The sequence below is a fragment of the Catharus ustulatus genome, chromosome 1 (assembly GCF_009819885.2).
Source record: "Catharus ustulatus isolate bCatUst1 chromosome 1, bCatUst1.pri.v2, whole genome shotgun sequence".
In the NCBI taxonomy this organism is placed as follows: Eukaryota; Metazoa; Chordata; class Aves; order Passeriformes; family Turdidae; genus Catharus; species Catharus ustulatus.
The window spans coordinates 58860337-58873706 of record NC_046221.1 but is presented as its reverse complement, the minus strand read 5'-3'; the positions used below and the strand labels follow the sequence as shown (position 1 = coordinate 58873706).

Genomic DNA, 13370 nt, shown 5'->3' with positions numbered 1-13370 from the left:
TGAATCCCTTCCAACTCAATATTCTGTGAAAGTTTTCAGTAGCTAGTATCTCTTTTTGCCATTTAAGAATTTTAAGGAACCGCTTTTTCAAAGGTGATTTTTGAATGACAAAAAAAGGACATGCACATAAAATACATTTAGGAGAATCAGGGGGATTATTTTCAGAATATTTTGTTAAATGTCCTCCTATGTTCTTTTCTGTTGTCAAGTTACTTCCTATATTTATCTAAGTAAATTTGTTTCCATGTGAAAAGGTGAAATAGATTTAGACACTGAGTGAGTTGTTCTTGTCAAATTGACTGATAATTGTGATTTCTTGTTTGACATCTCTTTTTGCTGAAGACGCAGAAGAAAAAGCTAAGAAAGAAGCAGAGGAAAATGCTAATCAGACAACAGATGAAAAGGAAAGAGATGAACAGGATGCAAAGCCAAGTGAAGATTTCACAGAAGCAAAACCAGAAAAGAGTGAAGAACCAAATCCTGGGGAAAGCAAAAGTGCAGATTCCAGTAAGAATCCTGTAAATGACACTTGGCAAAGTGGTATGAGCAAACATGAAGCCTATAAAGGGAAAAATGCACCTAGGACAGATAAGAAAATGGATCCTTATCATACTGTGAGAGAAGAGAAACAGCTTGTCCAGAATGGTGAGTTCTCTTCTTCTACTGCAACATCAATCCAGTCCTAAAACCAGTATCTCACCTTAGTGATGGGGGAACCTGATGTCCTGAAAAAGCATTCCTGGGTCTAAAGTCTCTTCCTAACATAAGCATAATTACCTACACATAGGAATCAGAAACTAAATTAAAATCCAAGTAGTGTTCTTCTGTAGATGGGGTTCATCATCTCTGCTTGGAAAAAAATAAAAAATAGTTTCTTCATGGAACTGAAGTAGCCTCTTACAATACACACGTGGAAAGCTGAAACAAATATTCCTGTTTCAATGAACAACTTCATTGATTGAGTAACTGACAGAGGAGAAGCCAAAGTTGGCTTATAAACTCATTTTAAAGCCAATTAAAGGCATCTCTGTTTAGAGACTCAGATCAAAATATGTTTTGGAATATAGAATTTTTCTTCTCTCTTTTTTAGGGTGTATTTTACCTGTCCTTCCTTTGGTTTATTTTTTTATAAGGACAATCACTAGCCTTTATTTCTTGAGGGTTTTTTTTTGACAGAAATTTCATTCCAGTTTTTTAAACTTGCTAAAGAACTGAGTTAAAATAAGAATCCCATTCTGCACCCCAAAAAAGGTGGAAAAAATGTTTGAAAATTCCATTAAACATTAGAAAAACTTATTAAACCCAGCAGAAGAGATTACTTCCTTCTTGGCCATTACACTGTCTTTTTCTGCACAGCTCCTGTTCCCTGGAGCCAATATCAAAAAATGGCAGTACAACCACATGTGCCCTGTCACAAACTTGGCTCGTATCATGCAGTCCAAAAGTAGTGGAAAATCACTCCTCTCAGAAAAAGACTGAATGAGCATTTAGGCTTTGAAAGTCCATCCTCAGCAGTGAGTTTAGATGGCAGGAGATGCAGAAATTCTGTTTAAAACATTCCTGATATCATTCTCATGGTTGCTCGCCTTTCCCAGTACAGTAATTTCACGATTATAAGCCGCACCATTTTGACTAAAATTTTGGTCCAAACCCGAAGTATGGCTTAAAATCAGGTGTGGCTTATATACGGACAAAGAATGAAAAGTTGCTGTTTTAGTTTGGAGGATGGGTGTCTGCTGAGAAAGGCAGGAACTTCTCTTTGAAATGGAGAATGTAAACCTCCTCCCTCCAAATTCTTATAATTTTGAAATCAAGGGGCTTTCAGGCAAAGATATGGGAATTAGGAATAACAGTTCTTTTCTAGGGAAATCAAAATAGAAATACAGTACTACAAAGAAACAAACTCCAAACCCTGACAAAGTCAGAGTACAACCTGACACCCCGTCAGGCAGGGTGTTGGCAGCAGTCCCATTCAATGGTGGCTGCATCCTCCTGCAGTGACAGATGTGATTCAGTTGAAGCAGTGCTCCTGTAGAAGGTGCAGTTTCCCTCTAAAGGTCCAGTGGTGATGTGGAGAAGTCTGGTTTTCCTCTGGAGTCCAGTGGAGAAAAGGGCTACCTTAGTGTCCCAAACCCTCTGTTTTTATCTTAGTAAGAAATGTTGGGCTCTTCCCCCTGGCTGGAGCAACTTCCAATGGGATGAAGTAATTTTATCAGTCACACAGTGGGACTCAATGGACCATTAGCAGAAAATGACTCGCTGGAGGAAGGATGGGTTGTGAAAAGATAAAGAACAGTGCCCTGGCTGGTTTCAATGGATGGCCCATTAGCAGAATACCTCCTGAGGGAATAAGATCACTGCCCCCACCCTCAACAGATGGTGATAGAACAGATACCTTTTATCACACTCTGTATTGTAACGTGCGGCTTATAATCAGGTGCAGTTTATAATCACGAAATTACTGTAATTCTTTCATAATTAGGGGTGTTTTTAGATTGGAAGGGCTGGGGGAATCAAAGCTGTTGGCCCCTCAGGAAGACACAAAGGTCAGAGACATATAAAATGCAAGTTAGACTGCACCAGACTTTTCTTCTGCAATCCTTTGTTTTGCATGCTTCTAACAATATGGACATTAAGTGTGCTTTAATGATTTTTCTAGTACTTTTTTCAGCAGTCTCTACTACAGGTGTCAAAAGTGCTCTGAAAGGAAAGATAATGATTCCTGAAAATTAGTGTCTTCCTCAGGAAAAGAAATTCTGCTCCTTTATTTATGGAAAAAGGCCTTTATAAGAACAATCACTGCGGGGTCTCTGGGGACTGATGAAATCTTAACATTAATATCTCTAAATTTACCACAGCTTCCTTTATGCCTATATGTTAATATCTCATCTAATGTATTTGTCTTCTTATTTCTCTGCCTCTGTAATCCCTTTCAAAAAGATCATTACAATCATTGCTCTGCTGCTGGCAGTATGACAGGGTAGATATTACATTACTCAAAAGTCCCCTTTTCATGATAGTCACTGAAAGTTCAGAAATTGTGTTATCAGGTGAGTTTAAAGTCTCTCTGTCATTCACTGCCCTGTGCTTTCTTTGAGAGATTGAACTCTGAAGCAGTGCATGTGTAGATGTTCCGCATTTTTTCCTACACACACTTAGGGTCAAGCAACTTCTTTATGCAATGGTCAAAAAAGCTTTGTTAGCTCATCATTACCATCAGCTGTATTATGGTGGGTGAAATACAAGAATACTTTTGTGCTTTGCTATGTACTTATGTGTTTCAGTTCCTGAAGACTGCACCTCTTTTTTTTTAAGACCACCTTCATCAAACAGACATCTAAACCCTGCTGGATCTGCTCATAACCTCTCTCCACAAACACCCCAAGTCAGTGGCAGTGTGATCATCTGAGGAGGGTACTGCTTGTCTGTTGCATCTGTTAGCTGCTTGGGATGATAGCAAGTAAAGAAGCAGGAAGGGCCTGTGCTGGTGTTTCAGAGAGATGTTTATTTCAGCCATGCATGTGCACGGTCCATGGTTCAGAAAACAAAGGCAAAGGGGGTCTGAGAGGGTCAGGTTAAGTAAATGGGATGAGCAGGGCAGGGAAGAAGTATCAGAGACCAATTACCAGGGGACATGGGGGTGTTACAAGGGTGAATTTAGGGCAAAGGGCCAACAGGGAAACAGGGTGGGAGTGACCAGAGACTGAGGGACAGGGAGAGGGGCACTGGGCTGACCCAAGGAACAGAACAGGAGTTGCTTTGGTTGGATAGAACTGGATTTTTATCAAGAGAAGGCAGTGAGAGAGCCTCTCATTTTCCCTAATTGGGAAAGCCTTTCAGAGCTTCCACACTTGTCCTGTATCGTCTTGCATTCTTTTTTTTTGCCACACACACAGTGAGCTTAGAAAGATAAACATGAAAAATTTGAAAAAAAACTGAACAGAACATGCTTTGGTTCCATCTTGTTAAATATTATATGGTTTGAAAACAATTCCTCTTTTATAGTATGATGAAGCTTAATTGGAGAGAGAGATCGATCCATTACCGTCCAAGAATAATGAATATTCTTATGGCTAAGGCACACTGTGGAAGAGGGAGACATCATTTCTCTACAATTCTTCTTGTTTTGAGCTGTTCCAAAAATAAATATCCACTGCCCATGAGTATTTTGAAGGCAGATCATATCCTCTTTAACACTTAATACCTTTAATCTTGATCCAAAGGCTGGGAAGTAGTTATAGTACCAAAAATAGTAATACAAATGGAATAAGCATCACTGTAATACAGCCTCACATTTACAACATTCTGAAGTGAGGCTTTTATAGCTTTTTGGGTTGAAGTGCGCATGACAAAAGGAAAAAGCCTTTCTTGCTGTTTGGACACTGCAGCTGAAATAGTTCTGTTCTGCTACAGCTTTCCATTTAAGTTTTTTTTGATCTAGCATTCAACATTCTCATTCCATGAAGGAATGGTCTGGTAAGGTCTGATGTGCTTTGCTGTATGGCTAACAGAGGACAGAAAAAAGAGTCACTCTTGGTTGACATTCATAAAATACACCCCATCTTAAGCTGCTATTTTCATTCTGCATTGCTCTGCCAAAGGCCTTGAGTTTTTGATTTGCTACGTAGACGCTAAAGGCAATGATCAATGATTAGGATGATTGTTCCCTGATGACAACACAAACAAATCTGTGGATAAAGGAACCTGGTAAGAGAAAGTAAGGCAAAATCACATAGACCTGTTCAGGGTATCTAAGATGGTTTTTAAAACAGACACTAATGATGAGGCCTTGTAGGATCTTATTTCTTTGAAGAGCATAAATGCTTCAAACTCCTGATTATGAAAGGAAACTTATGATGGAGTTTTTAATGGCCTACATACAATCAGAGGAATTGTGAGTTTGCATATGAACTTTAAAAGGTTTTGATAATTAGAAGAAATTTATAAGTAGATTTTAAAACTTGCTTATCTGTCAGAGTTGCATAAATTTTTTCTGGTGCTTTTTTTCCTATGAAAATGTGTAAATTAAGTTATTTTTTAACTCAGACCTTTCCTCCTAAGAACAACATCTCCATTGGGTGCTGCAATTTAAGTGACTTACAAGCATTAAAATACACTCTGCATGCATTAAAATGCTTATAGTGTTTCTCATTGTTTCTTATTGCTTCTTTCTAGGTGAATTGAAGGAAGACAACAAATTGGACAGAAAAGATGAGTTTAGTGTGGGGGATGAATCGAAGAAAACAGATGGTAAGGACAACATTTTATTGCATTTTTGACACATATTTTTCTATGCAATCCATTGTTTCCTAAACATCTCCAGTTTATTCTAAAACCAAAAAGGTTGTGTGGTAAACAGAAATAAACTTAACAGAAACAGTCATTAGATTTGAAAAAAGCCATTGAAGCATTCTGAGGGAAAATCATTCCTTTCACATAATGCCTGGTACCACTTAGTTCTGCTGGTAAGTCTTATCCATCAAATTTTGTGCAGTGCCTGAAAGAAAAATCCTGGATTATTAGAGTTACTTAGTAGGAAATGCAGATTTGTGAGATTCTATCCCTCTGACTTTCTTTGGGCTGTATTCTTCTGTCTGTAAGGACAGGATGCATTGGACATGAAGAAAGCAGACTGAAGAAAAATGCTGCACAAGAGGTTCTGTTAAGGATACTATTGTAAAGGGAAACTGCTAAAACATTTTTGAACTGCAGCAATCCCAAGCCAAGATAGTTTCATGGGCATCTGAGAATAATTTCAAATGAGCCTGAGCCTAGTGTAGAGGTCCACAGACATTTTAGCAGCCTCAGTAGTTTGGAAAAACATCTCTAAGGTCTGCAGTATGTTTACACTTTAGCACTTCCTCACCTGTGTACCACAGGCCTGTGAAATGGTATCTGAACCCACATTGCTTCAAAGACAATTGCTGAATTATTAGATAGCAAAATAAATGCAAATAAAATTTCTAACATTATCTTTGTGTATGTATCAGTGAAATTCACTGAAGTGTAATTATTCCTAAATATAAATAATACAGTGCTCTGTTTTGATGGTCAAAACCATTAAAATTATTTAAATTCCTACTGCTCTAGCAGAGTGGTAAATAGGAAGAAAATATAATACCTCAGATAAATGTAGAAAATTTGATCTAGAAGCATGTATTAATTTCAGACACATAATTATACTTTTTCTTAAGAGCCCCTTAGTAAAAATTGTTTAAAAAATTCAGTTATTTTGTGAAGAGGTCATGTTACTTATATACTTGAGTTAAATGTCTGTCAGGAAAAGAGTCTTGAACAAGTACCAATCACATCTCTTACTGCAGTCATACAGAAACTAAGTACAAATATGGAAATAACATGTGACTTCTTAGATTTTCAGGAGTAGGTGCAGTTCTGTATGTAACTATCAAGATTTCAGAAATGTGCGGAATGACTGCTCTCCCTCCTCTGGTAGGTAATGGCTGAGAAACAGTTGTGCTGGAAGGCTGCTTCCTTGCAGGACCAGGTCAATGCAGGAACACTGTGGTTTTTTGTAGGAGGACTCGAGAGCACCAGCTCAACCAAGAGAGTAGATCCATGACTCTCTAACTTTGAGGAAAAGGTTACATTTGAAGGCCTTCACTCAAGGTTTTAGAAAGATTAGGGCCACATATTTATTTGGGCTGGAGGACCAAGAAATGAATGTGTCATACGAACTTGAAGATTGAGGATGTGGATTTGGTTCTTTGCAAGTTGCTTATCTCCTGTAAGAGATAGCTAAGTTCATCTCTCTAGGAAAAAGGCCAGTACCATGGGACCAATTGATTACAGTGAATAAGCAACACTAACCATGCAAAAACAATTTGTAGGCAGATTGTTTCTCATTCAGATTATAGCTAATTATCTAATTGATAAAAACCAGAAAAATATATTGTGAATTATGCACTTTAGAAAGAAAAACACTGCAATGGTGTATTTGCTTTGCCAAATATTACACAACCTGTTCTGTCCATCACCCACTCCAGAGCAAATCTCCTTACCAGCTATGTGGATGTGGAGAAAGGAACATTATCCATGGATAACATATAGCTCTTTGCAGACTACCAAAATGTTTGCTCAAATATATGTTTTCTCATATGCCAGTCCATGGTCTTTCACACATCACATACTGGAAAAAAGATTTAAGAATTAGAAAGATTGAGATTATGGCCATAATGTGCTCACCACATATAATTTGCTGGTGGGTGAAACTCAGCCTGGACTTTTTTCACGGTCAAGGGTACTTGGATTTTGCAACTTCTCTTCTGTTCTTGGGTTTTACAACCGCTGGTCAGTGTGTAGCTGGAAAGTATTTGTATTAAACATTTGTGTGTATTTAACCTAAGAGCTTCAGCTTTCTCACCGCTACCTTTTGCATCAGCTGAAGTCCTGAACCCAACTGACAACACTGTCCTACTGCGCAGGCATTCTGCACCCAGAAAAGAAAGCTGCAGACTGTATTTTGCATAAATATTTTTAGGATATGTATCCAAGTTGCTTTTTAAACGATATACAAAGGCAGCTATTGTAATATCTACTTATAGGCATACATACATGCCAAAATCATTCTAGTATGTTTGTCCTTCTGCTACATGGGGAACCTAGTGTCTAGAGAGATATTGAATAGCTAGCCATGTTGACACAAAGATGTTGAACCTACATATCTACCCTGTAGTCACAGGTGTGAAATGTAGTTTCTGTGTCAGTTACCTTGAAGCTACCAAAAAATACTCAAGTGGGTATGCCTCCAGGAACAATGATCAAGCTCACTGAGAATGAGGAACTACATGTCTAGCCAGACCTTTGTATGACTAATTCTATCCTTACCAAAACCAACTGCAGTAAATCTCGTTTGAGCAGTATGAGTTTGAGGATGGTTATCTAAGTTGCAGTCATATCTTAGATTTCAGACTTAACTGCTTCAAAATCTTGTACAAGTCTCTTGAATACACACTAGTCTTCTTCTCATGTTAATCTGATCTTCAAATTACTGTTGTTGGCTTGGTTGTTTTTTTCTGTGGAAGATACTGCTTGTTACTCATACCCTTTTTCTCAGTTTCAAGAAAATTAATATGGGGATGCCATTTCCCAAATAAAGATACATCCCTGTCAGAGACATTATCAGCACAAGTAGTTAATCAGTTGTTTCCTGTGGGATAGAATATTGTGAAACCATCTTGGAAAACTGAATTTTCTCATGTGAAATCATTGCTTGGCAAGTCTTTGAATGGAAAATTATAAGAAACCCCATGGACATAGTTTTTGTTTACATTCCATTCTTTTTTTTTTTTTAATAATATTTTTTTCTAACAAAACTAACAACAAATGAGAAAATTATTCTTCCCTATTACAAACTTGATACGAAGAAGAAATTTTTTGCAGTAATGGTGGCAAAACACTGGAACATTATGTCCATTGAGGTGATAGAAACCTCATTCTTGTAAACATTCAAGGTCAGGTTGAACAGAGCTCTGAGCAACCTAATCTAGTTGTAGATGTCCCTGCTTATTGCTGTGAAGTTGGACTAGATGACCTTTAAAGGTCCCTTTTCAACTCAAACTATTCTTATTGTATGATCTATGATTAACATTTTGACAGGTTATTTCTACCATGTCCTAGTTTTTTTTCCTCACTGGGAAAAAATTCTGCAATATTAAATGCAAAGTTTGCAGTCTAACTTCTTGTTTTGGAGAAAACACAGTCCATTCAATCAAATATACTCTCTCAGCTATCAGTTGTAGACAAATAAAAGGTTCCTTTTTTGTGTGTTTGTCCTAGGAACATATTACACTAATGGTAACATGCATGTTTTTTGTCACGGAAATACACAGGATATTTGCATCTTCAACAGCTAGTACATAAGTGAATGCCTGATGTGCTCTGGCTCTGTGCTGAGCAGCGCTGCCACCTCATGGTCAAATCAAAACCTGTGTTTTGACTGATCTGTTTCAGTACTACATTCCTCTATGCAGTGCAACACAATAGAATAGAATATAGTCAATATAATGTAATTCAGTACTACATGTAGCCTTTTAAATATACAGACATAAAAATATATTTGAGAGATGGAGGTTTTAGCTTTGTTTATTTTGATTTAAGATATAATGTTGTTTATCAGTAGTTAAAGGCTTTTACTTTGAGGTCTGTACATTGCCCATGCCAACATGTAGATCTGCCTTTCAGTCTTAATTTTTCTTGATAAAGGTTTTTTGATCAGCAAGTGAAAATTTCCCTGATTATTAAGTTAGAGCCTTAATTTCTCTCTGCCCCAGTTGTCCCAAAAATCAAGTGGCAGAGTAGCTGGCACAGAATGTTATCTGACAATGCCTTTGGTATAGGAACATGGTGGTGAGAAGACACCATGATGAGGGCTCCATAATTATCCAGAGACAGTTGAATTAACAGGATTCTTCCCAGCTTCATTTGTCAAAACTTCTCAACCATTTGATGTTGCCTGTGTTTGCAGCCTTCTGCAAGGTGCAATTTTTGTATGTGCCAATATAGCCAAGACCATTACATAGCAATGAACACTAAGTAGACTTCTGATGAAATAAATCCTGCTTATTTAATATTCAAAATTGTGATACTGTTTTAAATTAGGTTACTCAAATGTATAAATAAAGAACATTTGTCTATGTCTCCTTGAGAGAGGCAAAAAGGTAAATTACAGGTCATATAAATAGTCTCACCATTATTGTCAGAAGCAAAAAATCCATTTCCATTTATAAGGCAAGCACATTGTATTTCTCCTTGCTGCTTGATAGTGCTCTTCATATTATGTGTCATAATCCAGCAACACAGGCAAATTGGACTGACTGTAATCTAAGTCTACTTACTAAAGACAATTTCCTTCCTTTTCTCACTTCTTTTTTATGGCCTGTTACTTGAATTACATTAACAGCTATGGCCTCAAGTTACAAATCAGAAAACCTTGCTTGTTTTTTTTCTGGAAAAACTTGTTTGTAACATGAAGGCATTTGGCCTTCCAAAAAGACATACTTCACTGTAATTTATCTCAGCTGAACAGTTGTTCCATAGTATTGCAGTATAGGATAACTGGGGGGTGGAACAGCTTCCTGTGCTTTTTAAAATCCTTTTTGTGCTCTTTTGAAAGAAACAGTTTGTCTAATTTAGCAAGCGGTACCTGAGGCAAGCTGGAATTTGCATAGAACAATGCATTCTGAAGAAAGTTTTATGCAGTTTTGATCACAGATGAATATGATCTTTGAAGTTAAGTGCAAAATACATTGTTAGTATCTGACAGGGCAAGCAGTACATCACTACGGTATGCATGCTGTGTGAGAATATAGGGAATATGTAGAAAGGTATCTTTTATAAGTATGATTTTGCAACATGTCAGTTTTGTGTGTGTTTGTAATTCTTACGGAAAGGACCTGGTTTTCCTTTGAGACTTTCATATGTTGTAGGAGGTTGTAGGAGGCGACGGTGGGCTGGATGGTCGGGACAGATGGAGAGATCTCTAAAGCCAGGTCTTGAAACATGTGGTTTATTGCAAAAGGGCGTGGGTAAAAGGGCCCTGCCTGGAGCTGCCGACCGCAGCTCAGAACAGAGTAGTAAGAGAGTGGGGGGTAAGAGAAAGAGGTAAGAGCTAAGAGTTCTAAGAGACTAAGAGAGTAAGAGTTCTAAGAGAACGAGGTTCCCGTTACAATACAATAAATCTTCTTCTGTGTTGAATATTCTAATTTCCACTAACCAATCTAACACAAGATACAAATCCTATAGCATTTACATACAACCTATAAGAATCATTACATTACCATACTATGTTACACTTTAAACCCTAAAAACTACTCTTTGGACCCCTTCTGCCAAACTATCAGGGTCTTCTCTGAACTTTGGACCTGCTTGTAAGCAGAAGGATTTGTTAATCAAGAGGGGATTACTTTTGGCTGGCCATTCTATTGTTTTCTAGTTATTTAGTAACTAAGGTTTGGTATCTCAAAGATGGCTTTCATTTCAATCTTACTTATGGTTTCCATATTCTCAAAATCTTTTACCAGGCAATCATATTTATAAGGTTTCCCTGTTTCATCTTTCCCAACAATGTGTCTCTTTTTTAGCTTGCTTTTATTTATAGGAGCCTAGATATATGGTCTTTAGGATGTTGGATTGCTTTTTGATTCTACTTTACATGAAATTACAGACATATGTAACAAGCTGAAAAATTGGGAATTCCATTTGTCTTGATTTAAGTGAATATTTGGAATATTCAGGTGTATGGTGAAAAAAAAATCATCAGTGGAGGCAGATTAACCACGTTTTTTTGAGTAGTTACCAGCATGGGGAACATTTTTCCATGTTTCATTTGGTCCTTTACATATAGCTCTGCTCAGAGATGGCAGATGGCTGCATTGTTCCTCAGGGATAACATTCATGGTGCTTGAGACATAGAGGAATGTGTAACTTACACAGTGCATTGCAGAAATTCTTCCTTTATTTTGCACCATCAATTAATTTATTGCACCAGTCAGGGAATACAGCTGTGACATTGCTTCTATTATAGTCCTTATCTCGTTTAGGAAAATTTGCCTGTGCAATGATGTATAGAAATCTTCCACTTCAGCAAGAGGAGAGTCCTCCTTGCTCCCAGCTGCAAGAATTATGTTTGGTACAGTGACAATCAGGCTTCTTTTTTCTGATGCAACATTTAGTCCTGAAAGAGAAATAAGATCATGTCTTCTCATGAGAGGACGGAAGTATATGAAATGGCTCTTGAAAAAACATTGGTGACATTTAGATTGCATCTTCAGTAACTCAGTGAATAACTAGCTTCCAATTTGAGCATACCAGCTACAGGAACCAGATAGGACTCATAGTGTGGCATCCCATCCCAAAAGAGAAAGCAACACACAGGCACCCAGATACTCATGACTGAAAAGTGTAATATTTATTACTTATAATCATTAACTGATCCATAACCAGGCAATTCATTCTTTTCTCTCCCTCTAAACCACTTCTTTCCTTTTCTTAACTTCAAAACCTGATACAGGCAATAACAAATGTAGAAGAAAATCTACAAGTGTTTTTAGTTGAAAAGTGTTTTTTTTAAATCAGGTTAAAGTGTTTCGGAGTTTAAGTCTAATTCCCCCTACAAAACCCCAATCTCCAACAGGCCTTCTGCTATGTGAGAAATACACGAATTCCTTGTGTCTGACCCAGAGCTAGACATTATAGTAATTTTTTTAGTCACTCTGCCCAAGAAGTGCTTATTACAAAATTCTAATTGACATTTGTGGCTGAAAACTTTGTTGGCTTTGATTGTCCTTTTCCCTATGGGAGGTTATATTTGATATGCATGGTGAGGGTTTGGTAGTGGCAATGGCTGGAGGGGTGGCTTCTCTGAAAACCTGCTAGAAGCTTCCCTCATGTCTGACAGAGACACTCCCAGCCAGCTCCAAGAGGGACCCACCCACCAAGGCCAAGCCCATCAGCAGTGTATGAGAAGTCCTCCCCATGAGAAGGAAGGAGCAGCAGAGACAATGTTTGAGAAGCTGGCTCTAACCCCCATTCTCTGTCCTTCTGTGCCCTGTGGAGGAATAGGTAGAGAATCAGCAATAAAGCCCAGGAAAGAGGGAGGGATGGGAGATAGGTGTTTTAAGGTTTGGTTTTTCTTCACATTAGCCTACTCTGATTTCATTAATAAATTAAATAAATTTTCCCAAGTCAAGTATGTTTTACCTATGACAGTAATTGGTGAATGACATCTCCCTGCCCTTGTCTCAAAACATGATCTTTTCCTTATATATTCTCTCCCTATGTCCATCTTAGGAGAGGAGTGATAGAGTAGCACCTTGTGTCTAGCCAAGGTCAACCCACCACACAACTCATCCCCCTTGCTCCTCAAAAAGGACTGGGGGTTTTGTTTCCATCCACAATGGCGCAGCAGAGCTGGCTGCCATCAGCAGTGCTGGGAGAGGTCAGCTCTCCACTTCCAGTTGACGCAACCGTTATCATGTCTGTGATTTATGCTTGGTGAGGAGCAGGAGTCAATACAGAACAGAAGTTTCTGAGTTAGTCTAAACTCTCACCTAATGGTTCTAAATGGTTCTATGTGTCCTCTGTGTTGAGATAGCAGAGAAAGTTTGAATTAGACAGGCGGAATAAATGCAAACTGTTAAAAAGGATAGCATTTCTAAGACTTTGGACTCCAAAACATCGTTAAGAGAGATTACAGTAATTTCACGAATACAATCCACAGTAATTAGACAAAAATTTTGGTGGAAACCCGGAAGTGCGGCTAATATTTGGGTGCGGCTAATCTATGAACAAAAATGTGATATCTGCCCTTACCTAGTATCATACCAGTCCAGTCCCGAGCTGAAACAGTTTGA

At 38.0% G+C, this 13370-nt stretch overlaps 1 protein-coding gene across 5 annotated transcripts in view; it reads left to right on the top strand.

Moving 5' to 3' along the window:
- PDE1C (phosphodiesterase 1C) overlaps positions 1-13370 on the top strand; it is a 255859-nt gene that overhangs the window by 223712 nt on the left and 18777 nt on the right. For all 5 annotated transcript variants that reach the window (XM_033078935.1, XM_033078973.1, XM_033078964.1 and 2 more), the window contains 2 exons: positions 343-645; positions 5176-5250. In XM_033078935.1, the coding sequence (XP_032934826.1) occupies positions 343-645; positions 5176-5250 (378 nt within the window). The remainder of the gene's footprint in view (positions 1-342; positions 646-5175; positions 5251-13370) is intronic.